At 35.2% G+C, this 23,199-nt stretch overlaps 1 protein-coding gene across 1 annotated transcript; it reads right to left on the bottom strand.

Annotated features, from left to right (window-relative positions):
• Positions 1–674: 674 nt before the first annotated feature.
• Positions 675–15,458, bottom strand: LOC123532153 (uncharacterized). Its single transcript, XM_053518029.1, has 6 exons — positions 15,402–15,458; positions 10,250–10,340; positions 9,091–9,264; positions 7,857–8,003; positions 5,829–5,923; positions 675–952 (listed from the first exon to the last, which is right to left on the bottom strand). Exons 1-6 carry the CDS (start codon positions 15,456–15,458, stop codon positions 776–778), a joined length of 741 nt encoding a protein of 246 aa, XP_053374004.1. The 3' UTR covers positions 675–775.
• Positions 15,459–23,199: the final 7,741 nt, after the last annotated feature.

Here is a 23,199-nt window from a genome sequence, read left to right as displayed (position 1 = left end):
AACAGCCAATAAATTGTACACTGATAGATTAATACCTGGTATCTGTTGACTTAAATTGATTTTATAATCTATGGTAACAACAATTAAACGGGTCAGAATGTCATATGTCTATTTATTACACCTTTTGAAAATGGTCGCCGTATAAAAAATCTAAATATATGGTAAAATTTGGTTTGGCAATCTATGTGAATTCTATCTACACATTGTTCAACTTTAAATGAACAAACTGTTTAAATTGGGAGAACAAAGCTTGACTAGGGCAACATATTTATATGAAATTATGTCAATGCAATTCATAGCATGGTACCATAGACGTTACGTTGCGATTAAACATTATCAGAGATAAGGAAAGCATCAACAGTACTGTCGCATTTCACTTGAAAGACTTGACTGATTATGAAATTTGATATAATACATATATATGAAATAATGCACGAAGGGGTACCTGGGGTTTTCCTCCACCATATAAGCTGGAAAGTCGCATATGACCTGTAATTGTGTCGCAGCGACATTAAACCCAACAAAACAGACTTGGCACAGATGCCTAACCAGTGTATAAAGTGTACAGTAATAACATTTTTGTCTTTGATATCTTCTCTGCTATTAGTGATATCAAAATAATTGTAATGAACTGTGATATCAAATTTGTGTTTTCAATGCTGTGTTGTTTTTCTCACTTTATATAACATATAATATATCATCACTAATCAATCTAGCAAAAGTTCTTTCTTTAATTTCTGGGTTGAATGGTACCGTTTCGGAAAGGAAAATTTGGCTATAACCTTGAGCTACTCACGGTCGAACCAAACTTTAGCCCTGTTCCTCTACTGTCTATCTGAAAATGTCCGTCTGCAACTGCACCCATACAACCGGCTCCCTGTCCGTACTTTACGAAACTTCCAACAGGGTTGCTTACAGTGAAATCAGATCGTGTAGTGTCAATTATCATCGTCTGAAAATACAGTTTAATATTTGTATTAACGGTTAGCCTGCTAAATTTCTAAAATGGACTGGGTCATCATTGAATTTAGGCAATACCATTTATTATTCAAAGGGGTGGCCACTGAAAAAGTACAGAACGAAAAGCGAGCAATGCAGACCATTATCGTGCGGGCTGATCTTGGTCTGCGCTGGTCGCAAAGTCAGAATCACTTGCCGCCAGGAGGCTAAAGGTTAAGCGTAATTACACTTACTTTACACTATGCTAGCCCTTTATCTGCGGAAACAGTAAACTAAAATCTTTAGATACACGCAAATGCGTGCGTGCGTGCGTGCGGTTAAGCGTAATTACACTTACTTTACACTATGCTAGCTCTTTATCTGCGGAAACAGTAAACTAAAATCTTTAGATACACACAATTGCGTGCGTGCGTGCGTGTGTGCATGCGGCCTTTTCGGCGTAAATGGAAATGTACACGACTACGCAAATGTGTAAATGTATACGTATTTCGATCAATTTCGAGGGGTTTTCTCAAAACACTAGACAGAAAGTATTTTGAATAGCAATAATTCTTAAGATGCTTTTGTTTTGTTTTTGTTTTTGTTTGGCTTAACGTCGCAATTATAGGTTATATGGTGACTTTCGAGCTTTGATGGTTGAGGAAGACCCCCAGGTGCCCCTCCGTGCATTATTTCATCAGGGGCGGCGGGCACCCGGGTAGAACCATCGGACTTCTATAAGCCATCTGGATGACTTCCTAACATGAAGAATTCAACGCTCCGAGTGAGGCTCAAACCAACATCGGTGAAGGGCAAGTGATTTGAAGTCAGCAACCTTAACCACTCGGCCACGGAGGTCCCTATAATTCTAAAGAAGCATTCAGCCAGTTTACATACATAGTCAAAAAGTAATAAAAAGTCTAGCACAAACGAACAATACGAAAGGCAAGATCATGTCATCTTTTGTTTTCTAATGACTGTGAGACTTGGTATTATACGTTATTTGTCGTTGTTTAGAGCAAGAAGACATGTCAACATGATGTTGATGATTTACATTAAGTTTAATTTTAATTGGATGAGAACTGTAAAAGGAGCTGAAAACGACAGTTATTGTGAAGCTGGATGGCTTCCTCATATGAAGAACTCAACGCCCCGAGTGAGGCTCGAATCCACATCGGTGAGAGACAAATGATTTGAAGTCAGTTACCTTAACCACTCGGCCAAGGAGGCCCCTAATTATTACATGTATTACTGTGTAGACGGTTAGGCACAAAAGAAAAAAAAACATGTTAGATTATATACATGTGTATAGTTTGAATGGGCAACATAATTACTGCACGAGAAGGAATTAATATCTTATTGAAGGTTGTAAGATATTCTTACTGTCTGTCTTTTATACTGAATATGTAGGATATGGAACAGCATAGATACTTGAAGTTATTACGAGCGAAGTGAACGTATTTTTGTTGAATATTCAAGGATATCCTTTAATTGAAGCCAGATTTTAACATTTGTATTTCAAACTGTTGGCTGGTGGAGAGTAACAGTAGAATAAATATCTATTGAGAGTGAAGCTAGCAAAATGTCTTATGAGACATTAGACGACTATATATGAGCCGCGCCATGAGAAAACCAACATAGTGGCTTTTCGACCAGCATGGATCCAGACCATGGCGCAGTGGCGCGTGGATTGCAACAGGCGTGTCTGACCAATGCCGGTGCGCAATAGGTCCAACATATGTTGGTTTTCTCATGGCGCGGCTCATATTAAGTTTTATGTTGGAGCCGAAAAACATAAATATTTATTTACTTTTCTGACAGGTTCGTCCCTGATTTTCTGATGGTCATCGCTTTGTAATAAAGATATGAATAGTTCGAATGTTCCAAGCCACCTTTGAAATATGGTTAGGAATACAAATTTCAAAAAACATTTCACACTGTGTGACAGAACAACGGAGCGAAAATAAGAGTAAGGGAGAAAGAAGAGGCAGATATATTCGATCATTGTGGAATATTTAATACGTTTTCAATACTAGTATTCGATATGGCGATAAGCAAGATCGTTTCTAAGGGTGGTCAATTTTAGCTGTGCCATTACTTTGAGATTTAGTATTAATATTAACTAATGATATGTTATTCGTAGTTATCTTGAGAAAAACCCCAAGTTCTGACCGAAGTACATAATACATGTACGTAGTTGTATACAATGTACTTATACATTTACGCCGAAAAGGTCTAATTGATAGTACACGTTCATATAACAAATATATGCAAAAGTAACTGTTTTGTTTGGCATAACGTCACACTGACGCAATTATAGGTCATATGGCGACTTTACAGCTTTGATGGTTAAGAAAACCCCCGGGTGACCCTCAGTGCATTATTTCATCACGGTTGGACACCTGGTAGAATCACCGACCTTCTGTTTACCAGACGGATGGTTCCTCACATGAAGAATTTAAAGAATTCAACACACCGAGTAAGTTTCGAACACACATCGATGAGGGGCAAGAGATCCAAAGTCAGCGACCTAACCACTTGAATAGGGAGACCCTTCGTAACTATATAAGTGCACTACGGTGCAACCACGCGCACTGGCAAATTCACGCATAAAATTATGCTTGCACGTATAGAGATACGGTACATTTATATAAAGTTTTGATTATGCTTGCATAAAGTATGGGTGCATAAAAATATTGGTGTACACGCTTGAAGACCTGCTCCAGTCCTACCTTTTAACCTTAAATTGTCACTGAAAAAGCATGAAAATCCTGACTATGAACTATGAAATAAAGTGTAGCGCGTGGCCGTTAACTGTTATAGTAGTCGCAACTTGACCGCGATGGTTGACCTTAGGCTGATTATTCATATCGATTATTTCATTGTAGAAATCAAGGGTGCATAGGGTAGCTATGTATATTTATATGGAATTAGTTTGTATACAGCGCAGTATCAAAGTATATATATTTATACATAAGATCAGTTAAAACTTTCCAATACACTAATTTATATTTATACATATATTTCCTTTTTCTCGTGCAGCTTGTGTTTTACGTACACTCCTTTTCAATAATAGGTTGTGCCTCATTATGTATTATAATGCAAAGTTCAACCATCGGGGTCAAGTTGCGTCTACTATACCTATTGTAATCATGGGTTGCATACACACAATAGAATTTGAATAGCCGCGAAGCAGGGCTTTAAATATCTATTGTTTACACATCTTAGCCTCACGAGGAATTCGTTTTAACTTATAAGCTTAATGCAATGGAGTTATTATAACAGTAGTTTGATCTGCCTCGAGTGTATTTTGCCAGACGTGCTCATACGAGGCGCGCATTAATTTGAGAGAATTTAGATAGCAATGTAATGAATTAAACTATTTCACGAGCAGTGCTACATATATATATATGCACGTGTATGAATATACGGTTGTACTTTTGCGGATACTTGTGCATTTAAAAATTTAAAATGATAGAAGGCCGGATAGGAATTTAATTTCGGCATTGACCTGAATGTTGACATGAATAATTGTTTTGATTCTCAACGCTCTCAGCAAAATACAAGTAAACATATTTAATTATCCATAAGACGCATGTGAGAAATGTTAGGCATAGGAAAAAGAGATCAATATAATTGCACCTTTACTAATCCTACCAGGCATTCTGAATACAAAAGTGCTTCTATTGTGACACTTCGATACAAGCAAAACTGTATTATCGGCACTATAAAATACTTACTGGTATTTCATTTTATTATCAGCTTGTTAAAAGTTAATTTTTACCATAAGTAAGTTGACAAAATCATAGGAACCAGTGGTTCAGGGGTAAATCAAACACATATTAATAAATCCTAAACATTTTTTTTGTGTAAAAATGTATAATATTGTGTTTTAAACCGTTTTCGTTTTCTACTCTATTGTGTAATTGCAAGGGAAGTAAACTAATAGATATCTCTGCTTTAGAGAACTAGTCCAAGGCAAGAGTTTACATTCTTTGCGGATCACAACTTTGAATTAAATCTTAAAATTTCTGTTATTGATATTAGCAAAATTATCATACATTGCACATTTGTGAAATCATTTTTGTTGATTTCAAAGACTTGGAAATCAATTTCTATACTTTATTTAACGTATTTCTATCAATGAAAATATTAGGGTCTATCTCTAGAAATGTACGTTCGTAGACAGAAATGACATGTCTGTACAGTTTTCCTCTTTATGTCTCATCAATTAACGTGTCTTTGTCTTTGAGATTTTCTTGCTCACATTATGCTCCCCAATGACGAAGCATATAGACGTCACTTCGTCCGTCCGTCCGTGTCCGTATGTCCGGCAATTTGTAAACGTTTTATTTCTGTTATAATAACTATTAAATTATAAGTTGAAATTATTACAATATTGTTTTTGAAGTTACCCAAAGCTTTCCCGGCAAAGCCTCGGATTTTATCATTTTATTCAACGAGTTTAATAAATTCAGTATGAACAGATACTCATGTAATATCCTCTATATAATTACAATATTTTGGTTGTGAACACTTCTCCCAGTCCACTGACCGCAGAAGTTGTGTATTTGCTCGCCAAAAGGTTCCATGTTTACAGGTGAAAACGTATTTACTGTTCAGAGGAGAACGAAATGTTTCCACGAGAAGTTTTGTATATACGGTTGTTTCAGACCCGTTAAGAATGGTTCAAGTGGTTGCTTGATGAAAACTTCATTTAATGGAGCGTATTTTATAAAGTGAAATATTATGCTGACGTTCAATAGAAAACACGCTTAATAAGGGCGGCCGTGGATAAATGTGTAGTTAATTTATCACAAAGCATTTAACATGATTTAAAAAAAAATTACAGTATTTCTATACTAAACATGGAATGCTTTTCTCTATACCTGAAGATCCAGTCTGATTTTGTTGTAAGTTTGGGTTGATCTGATACCACCTTCAATGGAGCCGGAATCGTATGCAAAGTTATTTCCAGCGTTCACTGAAAAAGAAAAAAAGTGTTCTACTAGTGGTATCAGTATTAATAGATACATGTGGATTGTGGAGTCCACACACTCAGGCATTCCTAATTTATACATGATAGTCTCGATCATATGCAATCGCTGATAAACAAAACATAAAGATACATCTTCTTATGTCAACATTATTGGTAATTTTGCCCTACGCATAGCTACTTACGTGAATTAGGTTCAGTTGTTCACTCTAAATAAACCTGTCCAATCGTTATGACCTGTCGTGAACTCTGGAGCTATAACAGGTACCCGATTATTGGCTTCAAAGTTTGATTTTTGGCTAACAGTATGTAGAGCCAGAACAGTTTTTGACCCGGTCAGTGCCCCTATGGTTGTACCGTTATGTGTTGGTATTAACTAAAACAACTGAATAGTTGAAGACCATAAACTACTTCAAAATGCGCAAGCATGGCGGCATTAAATGTAGATAAATGAAAAATGACAAAGTCTAAAGCCGTAACTCCATTAAAATTTATTCGCTTGAAAGTAAATACTATAAATACTAAAGCTGGTTCTGTGTTTCTCCAACACAAGCATTTGCACATCAAAAATTAGCAAAATAGGTCCCTGCATTATATCATACAGTCCTAGAGTTAAATAGCGCCATTATCATGCCAAAGACGTTCAACGCACTTTACATTCAAAGGCAGCTATTCAGGGCACTGAATTCATCCTCTACTAGTACAGACAAAGAGCGATTTAACCATTTAACTAGAAGGACAGAGCGAGAGAAAGCTGAAAGAACAGAGAGAGAGAGGAGGGGAGAGAGAGAGGGAGAGAGAGAGAGAGGGGGGAGATGGGGGATCCGTTAGATACAGGCCTGTCCGAATAACATAGTCTAGCTGTTTGCCAATATACAGTCTGGTTCTTTAACGTGTCCGGTGTGAAGCACCGATACACGCGAACCCGTCTTTTCGGGAAGAACCGGTACTGACCTCTTAAGTAGGTGGAAAAACACTCAAACGCATCTCAGTGCCTGGACCAGTATTCGAATCCCGGACCTCTTGGGATTGACACTCAAGCTTGTTAGCGCTAGACCACCGGTATACAGTACAGAACCAAATAAAAGCTAAGCATTAGTGCAGTAAAGCCGTGATAAGACATTAGGTTGGGACAATAGTAAAATTTGAGCAATAAATTGTCGTTACTACCCTGCAAACAAAGAGACATCAGTGGAGAATAATAACCTTTTGGCAAGCTTCAAAGGAGGGCTCTATCTGTAGAACATGTACAATAATTTGCATGCTATTTTGTTATTTGTTAAAATGACGATAAAATGTTATGTGTAAATCTATTATGATAATACTTACCTGTTCTGTTTGGTTAAAGCAAATGAAACCTATGCATAACTCGGCAAAAAATCATCCTATGTAGGGAAATTGTGACACTAAGCTCCGTTCTACTGACCTCAAATGGAGACGGCTAAGCTCATGTGAATGATGGAATATTTTGGATACCTGGGTCCAGACCAAATTCGGGAGACCTATATTACCAAGGTCTAGAAAATAGGAAAAATGCAACAAAGTTTGGTTACAACTGGACAATGGAATATATTATGGTTCACACATGCATCGGTTTCTAATCTTTCGAAAATATCAAAGCTAGTTATTCGGGACAAATATAAGACAATTTCAGCATTGAAGTGTAACAAGTGATGTACATATACATCTTTAGCGTCAGTTTTACCTACTAGCGCCAGACCAGAAAGAAAATGCCACTGAACATGTTATACCCTACCCCTAGACATACTGCAAGGGCTATGTTCATGAACAGGAAAATGCACTTACCCATTTCAATCGTGCATTTCTCATCTAAAACGTGCAGTTCGGTAAATGAGTACTATGCGTATATATGTGGTAATTTATGATAAATTGTTAATGGATAAAGATAACTGTACATTACATGTTATAAAATCTTCAGGGAAATCACCGTCCATGCCGTGGCAATACACTTTCAATTTCTCGTCGCCAAAGGCTAGCGGGAAGAGCCAGTACTCTCCGTCTGTAAAGGCCGGGTCACACTCGTTCAAGTCTGCGCATGTTGGTAGTCCTTTGAAAGTAACAACAATGAGTATGAGACATTTTTTTATAATTCGAAAACTGTTCAGTTTGGTTTTATCATTTAGTATATTATATATACAATGAAAACAATCACTTCTTTCTTTGTCGAAATATAATGGTTTTATGACATATACTTTACACACATAATTTACGAAATAAATTGTGGCTTTGTCATTTATATCTTATGAACTGCAGATAATCAGATACAACCCTAATGTTTTTCATATCTGAATGATATTACACATATCCTGCATTTACACATCTTTATATACATTATTTGAATTAACCAGGGGTTGCATACTTAATTTATGTATTCTTTATTCCGCCAAATCGACCGCTTACCACGGATCCGGAATTGTTATTAAAGCGGTCGTCTAATGTCGCCTTAAAGGCTCGGCTGTTGTATGTATGTGTGCCACGTGTGCGAATTTGCGCGCACGTACGTGTGTGTGAGAGAGAGAGCAAGAGAGGAGGAGAGCGAGAGAGAGAGAGAGAGAGAGAGAGAGTTTGTAGTAGTCAGACAATGTTTCTACTGGAGCACATGCATACCGGTAACATGCACGTTTCTCGTATGACGACACGACCTCGGAAACGGTCAGACTTATGAGCTTATTTAATTCACTAGAATTGAAATATATTTGATTTATACGATTTGTTCGGATGAAACGCACAGGAATGTAAAATGAAATGGATACTAGTACATGCATACTGATCGAGAAGATTATTTTAACGTTACCTATTTATGTTTAAAATTTGACATTTATATGGTAGTCACATCACTACAGGCCTTATGTAATAAAAATTTAATTTTAATCATTCGGTTTTGGTTTTAACAATCAAGGCTATGTAACTTACCTTGCTTTTATAAAAATAACTCAGTTATGATGTTAGCTGTTGTATATGTTCAAAAATAGATAGTTTGAAGGGTATTGTATAATATATCAATCAAATACTGATATTAGTTTTCATCTGTCTACTTTCATTTGCTAGAAATGTGGGCCATTAAGATACACGATGATTTGTAAAGGAATCTTAACGTTTATCAACATCTATTATAAATGAAATAATTTACACACTTTTGCATCTAGCTTCCAAAGCAGTCCATGATTCGTTGTGGCGGCATTTGATGCTTGTCTTGCCAACGGCATACTGGTTTTCAAGACATGTAAACGTGTACGTTCTAATGGATCCTGCCAGACGACTACCCGGCTCTACAACGGCGTTCGTCACCTTTGATGGTTCCTCGCAATCTAGCAATACATTGACAAACGACAATTTTAATCTTTTAAATCTCTTAACAGAGGATTATGGTCTTACTTGAAAAATGAAAAATCTCAGTCCAGTTCAGCTAGCATTTGCTATTAAAACATATGATAAGATTCTCCTGGGTAAGGGTCTTAAGAGCAGTTCAGGCAGTGTACTATAATAAATCATTTATTCATAACAAATAATATATAAAGCTTCTCCATCATGGATGAGGAAGGGTTCTTAAGAGCAGTTAAGGCAGTGTTCTCTTATAAAACATTTATTTATACCAAAATGACATAAAACGTTTCTCCATCGAGGATGAGGAAGGGGTCTTAAGAGCAGTTCAGGCATTGTTCTCTAATTAAACATCTATTTATACCAAATAGTAAATAAAGTTTGAGAATGGAGAATGGGTCTCAAATGGAGTAGATATATTCTATCAAAAGTGAATTTAGTTTTAAATTGTATTGGTGTATAGTCTGAGTAATCTCTATCAAGTTTATGCTTTAATATTGTATACATATACATTCGTGCATTTCAATTCGTATATAAAACTTCTAAAGGCATTTGCTATAAATTCGCTCATCTATTTCTAATAATTGTAAATAAACCGCTGCTTGCATATATTGAAATCGATCCAAATGGAGTTCTTTCTTGTCAAGTTGGCTAAAGTTGCTGACTTCCAATCACTTATCCCGCATCGATATGGGTTCGAAACCTCACTTTGAATATATACTTTTTCATGTGAGGAAGCCATACAGCTATCTTACGGAGGGTCGTTTGAATCAGGTACGCGACCGTGCTAGAGACATTGCCTAAAGGGACATCTGCGGTCTTCCTCCACCAGCAAAAGCTGCAAAATTTGCCATATGACCTAGATGGTGCCTTTGTAACGAATGCATAAAAAGTGGAGACGTATGCTCATGCTTTTGTGATAGAAAAGATATAATCTTCATTATTTGGCCGTCAATGCATCTATAAACTTACAGATATCGATGCATTTGAACGCGTCATTTCCGAATGGAAAACACTGCTGGTGATCTTCGCAGTTATGGTTCTTGCAACCGCTCGCAAGTGACTGAAAAAATAAAAAAAGTAGTCAAAATGTACATCATGCGTACTCTGTTGATCTTTGGATTTATATATCAAAGATTACCTTGTTTAAGGCCATGCTAATTTACATGGCTAGGAATCGAAACCAACGTGCCATACTGAATATCTTTGCATTTTATCTCTGCGAAAGATAAACACTGTCAAGTTGAAATGAACAACAGAAACACAGTCAAGTGGAAATGAACAACAGAAACACAGTCAAGTGGAAATGAACAACATTATGATGATTTGATTCCGGCTCGTCTCCACGGGTCGGTATAACAATAGGATTTTGTTTGCTTTCTGTGGGAGCAATGTATTGGCAAACTGGGAACAGCTATTGCTATATCAACCTGAATACCCGTTTTAAATGAAAATTGTTTCCGTTTTGCGAAACTGTTAGGTGGTATACCAGTACATGTACTTCACAAATCCTTTAGTAAAGAGATAAAAATATTTCAAGTCTCAGTTATGTTAAACAGTAGTATAATAAACGGGCCGCTGTGACTAACTTTTACAAAGAGCTATCCGTTTAACATCTTACCTCAAGGTATTGACATACATATTTAAAATTGAAATGTGTTTTGACAAAATGATTTCGTTTACTTCATTCTTCAGGTGTGTAGCTTTGGAAAGCATATTATTGAAATGCGTTCAAACTGTCACAGTTTAATGTTGTTGCATTGATAGTAATAATAAATGAATCTGTCAAAAAGATATATAGATAAGTTACTCTATTGTCTTTGAAATTAAAGCTTTGGAGCTTTGAAAAGTGAATATATAAAAACGTCAACTTCTCTGAAAGCTATACTGAAAGCTATATCTGTCATTTAGAATATATATGGAACTATGGGAAGGAAATACACTTCAATTAGTTTGTTGTCCGTGTAAACATTAATCAAACCCGCTGTTCCCGGAGGTAATATGTAAGTTTAAAATGATGGAGATGAAATTTTGCCACTGGAACTGTTGCTTTGTTAAGTAAATAAATTATCCATGATTTCTATTTTTACGTGTTTTATGCGTAAACCTTTATGAATTATTTAAACATGTTTCATTGTTTTCTTCCATTTTTCTGCACACGTATTGACGAACAATGAAACACGTTATGAAATATTTAAAAGGATACTGGATGTAACACAATAATGAATCGAAAAATTATGGCATTGCCATTAACGAAAGCAGTGAGCAAAAAGAAGAAAGAAAGAAAACCGCATTAAATAAACTAATTTAAGCAATGTAATGTCGGCCATACTCAAACAAATGTATGCCATAAAACATTGGTCCGGAAAGTTATCTTAAGTTTGAAAGTTATGAATATTTGCATTTAAGCAAGAAGACCCGGAATGGAACATGGCAATTTCCGTATCATTAAGTATTAACTTTAGGCAATTCGACATTCTTCGTACGTAAAGATAGTTCAACGCGTACATGGCTTTCCGTAAAAACACGGAGAATGACAAAATCTTATACGCATAATACGTAATTTGCCGAGTGTCATTATGGATCCGATATATCAAACAGTCTATATCAGATCTGTTTTACGAAGGCGTTTTCCATCAGGCGATTTTTTTTTATTTCAACAAAACTCAGTTTGATAGCATATTTAACAGGTTTTTTTTTTACTTAGATATCATGGGGACTTTTCTAGCTTTTGTGGTTAGAAGAAAACTCAAGGTGCCTCTCAGGACATTGTTTTAGGCGTATGCGCACACCTGGTTACAACCACGGGCCGTCAGAAAGTCAGTTGGATGACAGCTTCATATAGGGTTACCCCTCAAGCGACGTTACGACAGGTACGGTTACTGTCACAGTTTAACACCGTTTGGCAACATATTTTCTAACATTAATAATTTCGGACGTAAAAAGCTATGTTAATCAAGATATCGAACTCGAACTAGTCTTTAGTTCTACCTACTGGTCTACCAACTTTATGCATTCATAATAAGATGAATTTAATTACGTTGTCTGAATATGTACCAATGTGTGTGATGCTTTTAATTAATTTTCACAACACAGTTATGTAGCTAAAATTATCAAATGCGATAACTTTTATGCAATTTTGAGATATACAAATATTGTCAAATATATATATATATATATATATATATATATATATATATATATATATATATATATATATAGAGAGAGAGAGAGAGAGAGAGAGAGAGAGAGAGAGAGTATGAGAAAAAATATATGTTCAAACAGTGTCAAAAGTTTAATTATAAACCCGAGCGCTTTCGGCTTTTTAAAAAAGCCTTTTTCAAGGGTAGCATAAATCAAAACAACACAGCAACGGCATAAATACCGCCTGTATAGTTCGATATATAAATGCTCAATGAACATATCGATCAACAGAATGAGTGATAAATAAAAATTCAAATTCAATCGGTCGCCGGTAGCTGAACATTTTAACATGGAGGGTCACACCTTTACGGATATCCTACTATGTTGCATTGAATTCAATGACAGATGGACGGATAAGCAAAGAAAGGAAAGAGAAACCTACTGGATCCGCCGTCTCAACACCTTACAACCTATAGGCATCAATAAGGGAGACTAGATTAGCCTGCTGAAGCATTATTTTCCCCACTAAGATTAAAAACACAGATACTAGTAGTTCATTTTGGCAGATATTAAATCACTTTAGGCAATCGGACATAGTTTTTAATTAACATCGACCACAACATAGATTTTCTTTTTCCGCTACCTTCTCTGTTGAAAACGGCGTTAAACACAAAACCAATGAACGAAATCCTCAGGAAAAATACAGGGAACCAATCAAAAACGCTCTATTTTTATAAAACCGCTATTTTTATTTATCACTCATTCTGTTGATCGATATGTTCATTGAGCATTTATATATCGAACTATACAGGCGGTATTTACGCCGTTGCTGTGTTGTTTTGATTTATGCTACCCTTGAAAAAGGCTTTTTAAAAAGCCGAAAGCGCTCGGGTTTATAATTAAACTTTTGACACTGTTTGAACATATATTTTTTCTCATACTCTATAATTTTATCTTTATGTTCTTGTATCCTTCCGGGATCCAGTGTGTTTGAAAGGCATTTCGTTGATGTTTTTTCTTTAATATCTCACTTATATATATATATATATATATATATATATATATATATATATATATATATATATATATATATATATATATATATATATATTTTTTTTTTACAAAATAATGAAATTTGAAATTAACAGTTACATGACAAGCCATTCTATACTATGATATTAAATGTCATTCATACTGTGAAAAATATTATTTCTTAGAATACTGCCACTATGAGATTTCGCGTACATGTAGGATTGTATTCTACATTGTATTCGTTACTATATAAAACATAGGCTGTTGTCTTGTTTAGTGTTTTTTTTAGTTAGAGGTTAACTGTGCAACTTCGCTCGAATCTCGCTCGAATCTCGCCGGGCTCAGGAAACACTAATATGGAACCGAAGACATAATATCTGTAAATTACATTTTATATTCATATTCGCTGTTATAAATTAAACGGGTGCTATCAGTATATTAATAAAATCGAATTAATACTTCTCAAACTGTATAATAAAAGATTAGTCGCTTTATGATAACACATTTAATACTGACATTTACAACAAGTATACTTGTTCGTAAAAATATTCCCAGCGGCTATAACGTCAGTAAAAATCGAGATATATGCAACGTCAAACGCTTCTTTTTTAATCCTTTTGAGATTTCATGATTCTATGCCAAATAAGTAGATAGCATGTCAGTAAATTTGATAGCCAGGTACGTAAATTTAACGAAACTCTATGGTATCACCTTTTCTTCGAAATAAGTCATTTCCGCAAAGGGTCATTTTGAGAAGAAAAATAAAATGTTAATAAGATTTATGCTTACTGCCACTTGTAATAGAATATAGAATCAGTCAGAATGAAACTTGTCAAAATACAAACATGATAGCAGATAGAGTGGCGGTCTGTTGATACTTTTCTGTGTACGACTGAAAACAATTGTCATATGGAATGATTATCTCGTCATTATAGTTCTGACAAGAAATGAACTAGTAAAGTTATTTTTAGATTATTATTATTACTATATACCACATTTATATAGCACCCGTTTCATATAAAAATACGTTCAAAATTGCTTCACATAAAAGCATCTATATACTGTACACATACAACATGATAAACTATTAAAAAGAAAAAAAAATACATTATGATATGGATGCAGAATATATTTATGATCCCAAAACGTAGAAAGTAGTCTGTGGATCCGTTTTACAAATTCTTAATATAATCATGATGTAATTTTCTTCAGATTTTGAAGGAAATTTTCCAGTTAATTGTTTTCATAAAAACAATAATTATAGTTTTATAATCAAAAATACATCAACATGAATGTATTTTTCAGCACTAAATCTAAAATAGATTGAAATATTAACCAATATTAACCCTAGAAACCATGACGTCATGTTACTTTATTTACACAATGATTTACACATGTAAAAAAATAAATAAAGAAAGTCATAAAACTACGTTTTTCTAACGTCTTTTCTATTTTTATATATAATTTTACCAGACAATATCTTTGCGATTTTCCCATCAGATGTAAATATATCACCGTGGCCCAGTGGTTAAGGCGTCCTCGGAATCGGGAGGTCAAAGGTTCGAGTCCAATGGGGAGCTTTCGTCCGGGGGACGTTTGTCATGGGACTCGTTCTGAAAAGGCCGGTTCGTGAGCCGCGAGCTAGTTAAATGAATGGTTACCGACTTCTATCCGCCTGACGCCTGGCATAGTGATAGGTGTTGGGAGGTAATTGGTACGCACAATAAAGGTGTCTCATAAGCCAAATTGGCGGGCCCTTTCAATAGGGGTGACACTATAATAAACAAGACCTTTACCTTTTATATTCATTTTTGGTGTTTTCGTTTAACTTGAATTTCAATAGTGTTAAGCTTCGTTTTTGAACTTCTGTACCTTAATGTAGAAAAGAGTCTGTATGGCTCTTCAAATTGTATGTTTATTAAATTCAGAAATAGGAATGGAGATTTACCTTTGGCCAGTCCGTGATGTCACTGTATAGTGTTCCTTTGTCCTCGATAAAAGCCATCGAATAAGCCGTTTCCGTGCCTTCAGAATTAAGTTCACAAATTTTCTCTTTTTTCGCGAAGTTTATAGACTCGCATACACTGAAGAACATGCACATTATCGCACAATGTGGGTGTTCAAACACTTTAGTCTCAAACAGTGAATAACCCACAAGACGTTTGTTCAAATATTCTGTTTTCAGTTTGAACGGTCTTGGACTATGTTGTGCCTCTATGACACTTTGAGCAAACGCGCAAATAATCAAAATTTTAGAAAAATTCACAAACATGTTTGCAACTAGTTGTCCTATCAGAAAATGATGCAGACTGTGCCGTGAAACAAATAATCAATACCACTGGTATTTATTATTCGGCTCTACTGACTGGTTAGAACTGGTTAGAATTTTAAACATCGTGACGGAAAAGTTTGTGTCTACAGTTTGTATAAAAAATTGGTAGTTATTCTCCATTATTGTTATTTATGTAATATTTTGCCGTTTTAGTGTGTACGCAATACAACCACTTCATTTGTCGCTTAGTGATTTGATTGTGTTTTCGGAACTTACCACAAGACTCGTTATCTAAAGTAATGGCCCCGTTATAACAATCGGCAAAGTCCGTATTGTCCGTGTGCGATTTCTGCATTTTCCGTTTTATTACGGTAAGTCACGTGAGTATTGGACTATGTTTCCGCCCGAAGATTACCGAATTAACTAACGAGCATGTAATCACTATATCACATAAAAATTAGTATCATTACTGTTCCATTACCATAAAGATATATTTTACCTCTGCTGTTCTGATTATAATCATGAAGATACTTACTGACCTGGGTTTAAGAAGTACAAACATTGAGGCCTTGCATGCCAGAATTAACCTGTTGATTTAGTTTAACATGAAAAATGAATGTATTTGTACACAAAATAACACCTATAGAAAGATCCACTGGAAGCATAGAAAGCAACCAAGCAAAGTGATTGAAGACTAGGTTTTACTGAGTCGTTTCATGAGAGGTAATGAAATCTGCAATACCCTTAACGCCCTCTAGTACCGACGCCATTACATTTAATGAACGTCATGATCCCAGGTCTCCTTATGGCAGGCAGATTGCTCGTCTTAGTTGCATCTTTCCATTACAGAAGCTAGTGCTGAGGAATCTACTGAATTTTTTAATTACTATGTTGGTTTGGTGCATCCATTGTGAAACGTGCAACTTTAATGTAGTGAAAACAACTTAGTGTTCTAGCCTTTACACTGTATTTAATTGTTTTACTCGATAAATTAATACATGTTGTGTATTTCATATTTTCTTTTTCTTCAAAGGCTTCTTTTTATGTGTCATATATATGTACAGGTCATATTTATATTCCCCCCCCCCCCTTTTTTTATTTGCCAACAGGACAAAAACAGTCTGATAAGAAAAGAAAGCCTGAAGTGCTGAGAGAGACCATACGTCGTAGTAATTTTAACGTCATATATAAACGCGGAGACATTTACTACTGTCTAACCCGTAGGTGACTCTTGGTGTGGTGCTTCGTATCTCCGCCGATTTGCCCAAACTATTTTCAATCAGTATATTATTGACTAAGCAAAACGAAATACGTGGTTTTACAAATGTACATCTTACTTATGATAGAAAATAATGTAATACAAACGTATGTTTAAAAAGAAGTTACCCGACATTGAACCATATTACTGATACTATGCCTAAACTGTACTATGTTAATTTAAAATGCGTTCGAATTTGAAAATATCTCAACACTAATGGCAATCATAGTCTGACAAAAAATATGCTCTCATTTGTGGAAGATTTAATGGAACTGATAGAGAAAATACATTATGTAAGCTATATAGCCAAAACGTTATTGAAACTCGGTACCATTTTATGTTGCGCTGTAATAGATATAAACAAATAAGACAAAAATATTATAGTACTATTACTTGGCCTAGTATACAGAAATTTAGTTATCTAGTGTCAACAAAAAGTAAAAGGAAAAAGGTGAAATTGTAAAAAGTTGTCAAAGAATCTTTGTCTTTAAAGACAATTTACATTGAAAGTCTGAATGTCTGTTAATATCATTTAAGATATCCGGTCCACAAATAAGCAAGTTCTATATAACAGTGCTGTTAAAATATATCAAATATTGATGCCTAGTAAGCTCATATAATTTGAAAGTGTATTGTCTACTGAAAAAAGGAAATATATATTACATGACAAAATTATATTATAGAAATATTTTTTTTTACTTTATAGTTTTCAGTGATACTTCAACAGAAATCCAGTTATTACAGTCACTGTGTAAGATTTATCATTTCACAGTCACGAAACATGAATGAAGAGATTCTTGCATATTATTTAATTATAAGGTCATCTTATTTACTACATGTAATTATTGTTCAGCAGACACAACTCTTTCAAATGATACCATAAAAACATGGGGTCGCCAAGCATCAAAATTTGCCTATTTATGGATCGGATACCTGAATACTGTCATTTGTGTTGTATAGTAATGTAAGATTAATTTGAGTCCGTTTTATAGTCTAATGTATTGTCTATATTATACGGTGGTATGTTTAGGACATGCAATTATTTTTTTCAGGATCAAATTATCTTGAGCGATCAACATCTTATCTCGTGCGCACGACATCTTATCTTGAGCGGTTAACATCTTATCTCGAGCGATCAACATATTATCTTGAGCAATCAACATATTATTTCGAGCGATCAACATCTTATCTCGAGCGATCAACATATTATCGATCAACATATTATCTTGAGCGATCAACATATTATCTCGAGCGATCAACATCTTATCTCGAGCGATCAACATATTATCTTGAGCGATCAACATCTTATCTCGAGCGATTAACATCTTATTTCGTGCGCACGACATCTTATCTTGAGCGATCAACATCTTATCTCGAGCGATCAACATATTATCTCGAGCGGTCAACATATTATCTCGAGCGATCAACATATTATCTTGAGCGATCAACATCTTAACTCGAGCGAGCAACATATTATCTCGAGCGATCAACATCTTATCTCGAGCGATCAACATCTTATTTCGTGCGCACGACATCTTATCTTGAGCGATCAACATCTTATCTCGAGCGGTCAACATATTATCTCGAGCGATCAACATATTATCTTGAGCGATCAACATCTTAACTCGAGCGATCAACATATCATCTCGAGCGATCAACATCTTATCTCGAGCGATCAACATCTTATTTCGTGCGCACGACATCTTATCTTGAGCGATCAACATCTTATCTCGAGCGATCAACATATTATCTCGAGCGATCAACATATTATCTTGAGCGATCAACATCTTATCTCGAGCGATCAACATATTATCTTGAGCGATCAACAAATTATCTCGAGCGATCAACAACTTATCTCGTGCGCACGACATCTTATCTTGAGCTAGCAACATTTTATCTTGAGCGATCAACATATTATCTTGAGCGATCAACATCCTATCTCGAGCGATCAACATATTATCTTGAGCGAGCAACAAATTATCTCGAGCGCTCAACATCTTATCTCGTGCGCACGACATCTTATCTTGAGCTAGCAACATCTTATCTTGAGCGATCAACATCTAATCTCGAGCGATCAACATCTTATCTCGTGCGCACGACATCTTATCTCGAGAGATCAACATATCATCTTGAGTGATCAACATATTATCTTGAGCGATCAACATATTATCTTGAGCGATCAACATCTTATCTCAACCGATCAACATATTATCTTGAGCGATCAACATCTTATCTCGAGCGATCAACATCCTATTTCGTGCGCACGACATCTTATCTTGAGCGATCAACATATTATCTTGAGCGATCAACATATTATCTCGAGCGAACAACATCTTTTCCCGGTCATCTTATCAATATATATTAAGGACCTCTGTGTGAATTCAGATCATATGTAAAAACATACGGCTGCCACCGTTTTTGTTTTTGTTTCAATTATACTTATAACCGTTTCACATGTTTGCAGGGTTAGAAATTTAAATAAAAAAGGCAGCAAAAAAGTCAGTGATGATGCAAAGAAATAAATTTAAGTCCTTGACAAAAAAATGAGTATGTAGGCTTCGCCCATATATTAAAGAATTTCCTTGTTTTCCCTTAATTCATGCATGCAACTTTTCTGCGCGAATTTATCAGTCGAACTGAAATTTGTTGCTTTTCTAACATGCAGTATGTATCATTGGTTATGTTCATTTGATTTTGAAGGAAGGATGACCAATTATATGCATAGCTCTCCCTTATGATGTGATAAACTTGTACATGTACTTGTGGGAAGTTTAAATAACAGCGGAATAGGCGGGACCCTAATTAACAACTTGTCCGTATGTTTTACTGATGACCTAAATGCACACACAAAGGGCCTTAATATATATAAATAAGATGTCGTGCGCTCGAGATAAGATGTTGATCGCACAAGATAAGATGTTGATCGCTCAAGATAATATTTTGATCGCTCGAGATATGATGTTGATCGCTCAAGATAATATGTTGATCGCTCGAGATAATATGTTGATCGCTCGAGATAAGATGTTGATCGCTCAAGATAATATGTTGATCACTCAAGATAATATGTTGATCGCTCGAGATAAGATGTTGATCGCTCAAGATAAGATGTCGTGCGCACGAAATAAGATGTTGATCGCTCGAGATAAGATGTTGATCGCTCAAGATAATATGTTGATCGCTCGAGTTAAGATGTTGATCGCTCGATATAAGATGTTGATCGCTCAAGATAATATGTTGATCGCTCAAGATAAGATGTCGTGCGCACGAAATAAGATGTTGATCGCTCGAGATAAGATGTTGATCGCTCAAGATAAGATGTCGTACGCCCGAGATAAGACGTTGATCGCTCAAGATAAGATGTCGTGCGCACGAGATAATTTAATCTTAAAAAAATAACACATGTCCTAAACATACTACCGTACCAAATCAAAATCAAACAAACTTATAAGCAACGATTCCGTCATTGTTTTATAATGATTCATTAAGTACAGCGTCAACCAGGTTTATTTTAAAACCTAACATTTGAATACACACAATGTCATACATAATTGATAAAGATAGCTATGAAACGGCCGATTAATGTTTTTTAACTTTATGTTGAATTGCAAAAGAAATGCATAAATAGAAATATATTCTACAGGCAGTTTGAATTATTTATCTACAGTTTTGAAATGAAAAACTAGGAGTGCGTATCTCTTTATACCCTTAGAATACCACTTGATTATTTCAAAGGCAACAGCAGTTTTATCGGATTTTGACATCTGAATTTATACATAATTTTGTCTGTATATCAAAATAATTCCCATGGTACATTATGGCTATGCCTTGAGACATTCTGTAGTAGGTAAAACTCGAACCATAGTTGCTAAGGGGAATCAGCTTTCTTACATACATGACAGGAGTTCGTGATGTTTTTGTGCTAGAATCTTTTCCATTAGGAAGCATAAGACGATTGTATTTTTTTTATATATTTCTTTTATGCAAAAAAAATCAAATCAAATCTACGCTCTTTCCTTTTAGCTTTTTTTTTCAAAACAATTCTTCTAAATACGAGATCAACATAACATTACGCTATATACAGATAATAAAACTGACCCGCTACACTCTATATCGGTGTAAACCTTTTAAAAAAATGACTTCATTTCCGTTAACGCGCATTCGTTTAAAATACGTTTATACAAGAAAATACTAATGTGAAGAAAATAACTTTATTTCTTATATTATGGTATGCAAGAAATATAAATCTAACTCTGAAACAAGAAACTATGAAATCTTGGATGAAAACTTATCTGGCTAATGGCAACTGCCTTTATTGTTACTTAACAGAGCCTGGTTACTCGTGTTGAATATGAGCCATCAAAACTTTCACGTACGGGAATGACGAACCGATGGTTTTAAAAAATAACTCCATATTCTTAATTCGAAAGATGACATTTTTGGCCGGTTGTCACGGAATCACGGAAAACTTTTTGGAACGATTTCAAATCATTCGGCTTTTATCAAGTGAAGCTTTTTTCAAGCATATCGTTTATTGTTTAGGACATAAAACGAAAGAGAAGTATATTTTTAATCTGTCAATTAACAGGTTAATCACATGACATGATTTTCTTCTATGACAGTCTGAAGGAAGACAACGTATTTTGAGACATTCGTCCTTGTTGTTGAAAAATCTGTGTGACTGGGGCATGGATTTTAATTCGGTTTATTTTAATCCACCAACTAGGCATTAAATTATCGTAGATGAAGAATTTCTCATTGTATGTTAACAGGGTCAGAGACTATGAAATATTGGAAGAATACGTTTTACAATATGTAAGCGAGCTAATATATATAAAATGCATGTATACAAGGTTAATTAATTTATTTGTGGGTGCTAGGGTATTTATATATATATACAGTCAAACCCGCCTGCAAAATCTGTCCTCTACGGATTTCAGATAAAGAATGTACTTGTTACTGCACTAAATTTGCCCATGAAAAACCCGTGGGATTAAAACTTGTCAGACTAGTACTAGACCTTTCTAACGTAAACGTAATTACGAAACGGAATACTGAATCCGTAAAATTTTAGGCTAATTTGTGGTCTAATGGAGACAATTTCATCCAATAGTAATGCAATAGTAACCTCCCTTAGACCATTATTTGCAAATAACATTTACGGATTCAGTAATCCGTTTCCGATTTACGTTTACTTTAGAAATGTCTATTTAAAGTGATACGGCTATAAATACAAATACAGGCGTGGATAAGCAGTGAGGCGTTATGTTAAGCAAGACAATACCCACCAAAATTAAAAGTATTTATTTCTTAAGAGAACATAAATTTACTTATTTAATCAATTAACGGACCTCATGCAGGACAGTATATGCTCATAAGACTGAACCTATAGTAATCTTGTCATTGAATATGAATTCATCAAAGTTTTGTTTATATAGAAATTTGAAGTTTGAGACACTTTTATACTTGTGTTCTCAACGAAAGACAACTTTTGCTTCGATAGGTACTTATAAGGTACTACCAAGGATATATATCTATTAGTGTGCTGCAGCTGAGTGGGAAAATGAGATTGACTTTAGACAAGATATATGTTTTTTCTTATTTTTCGCAACAAAGACACATGATCCGCACCATGAGAAAACCAACATAGTGCATTTGCGACCAGCATGGATCCAGACCAGTATGCGCATTCGAGCAGTCTGGTCAGGATACATGCTGTTCGCTAACAGTTTCTCTAGTTGAAATAGGCTTTGAAAAGCGAACAGCTGGGATCCTGACCAGACTGCGCGGATACGCAGGCTGGTCTGGATCCATGCTGGTCGCAAATGCACTATGTTGGTTTTCTCATGGCGCGGATCATATTTTTATTTCATAAATAAACTTACCTGACATTACAGTGTGGATTTCCTTTTATTGGCCCGCATATTACTTTCCTTAATCCGGAAAGTAAACTTGACGATATGACGTCACGTTACTTCCGGAATAAGCCACATGTTTCAGTTTTCCTTTTTCGGCGAAACAGTTCGCATCGTATTACTTTCTTGTCAAGTTGAAGTTAAAGTCTTTGGATTTGTGTTACTTTTTGGATTTATTTAAGTGCCTGGAACGTTGTTTGTTCAGGATGGCATCTAATTCTTCGGAAAAAGATGATTTATCCGAAGGAGAACGTGTGTCGAGTGATAATTCAGACTCTCCGTCTTTTACGCCGAGTGACAAACA

Source organism: Mercenaria mercenaria, chromosome 11, assembly GCF_021730395.1.
Source record: "Mercenaria mercenaria strain notata chromosome 11, MADL_Memer_1, whole genome shotgun sequence".
NCBI classification, from domain to species: domain Eukaryota; kingdom Metazoa; phylum Mollusca; class Bivalvia; order Venerida; family Veneridae; genus Mercenaria; species Mercenaria mercenaria.
This window is presented reverse-complemented; position numbering and strand designations above follow the sequence as displayed.

What these genes read in the sequence shown, in the direction of transcription:
- LOC123532153 (XM_053518029.1), bottom strand. Translation starts at nt 15,458, where the DNA reads ATGGCTTTTATCGAGGACAAAGGAACACTATACAGTGACATCACGGAC. An exon ending in TTTGGAAGCTAGATGCAAAA is followed by an intron (nt 8,004 to 9,090) that starts GTGTGTAAATTA and finishes TTACTTTCAAAG; the next exon opens with GACTACCAACATGCGCAGAC. An exon ending in CCCTGAAGATTTTATAACAT is followed by an intron (nt 5,924 to 7,856) that starts GTAATGTACAGT and finishes TTTCTTTTTCAG; the next exon opens with TGAACGCTGGAAATAACTTT.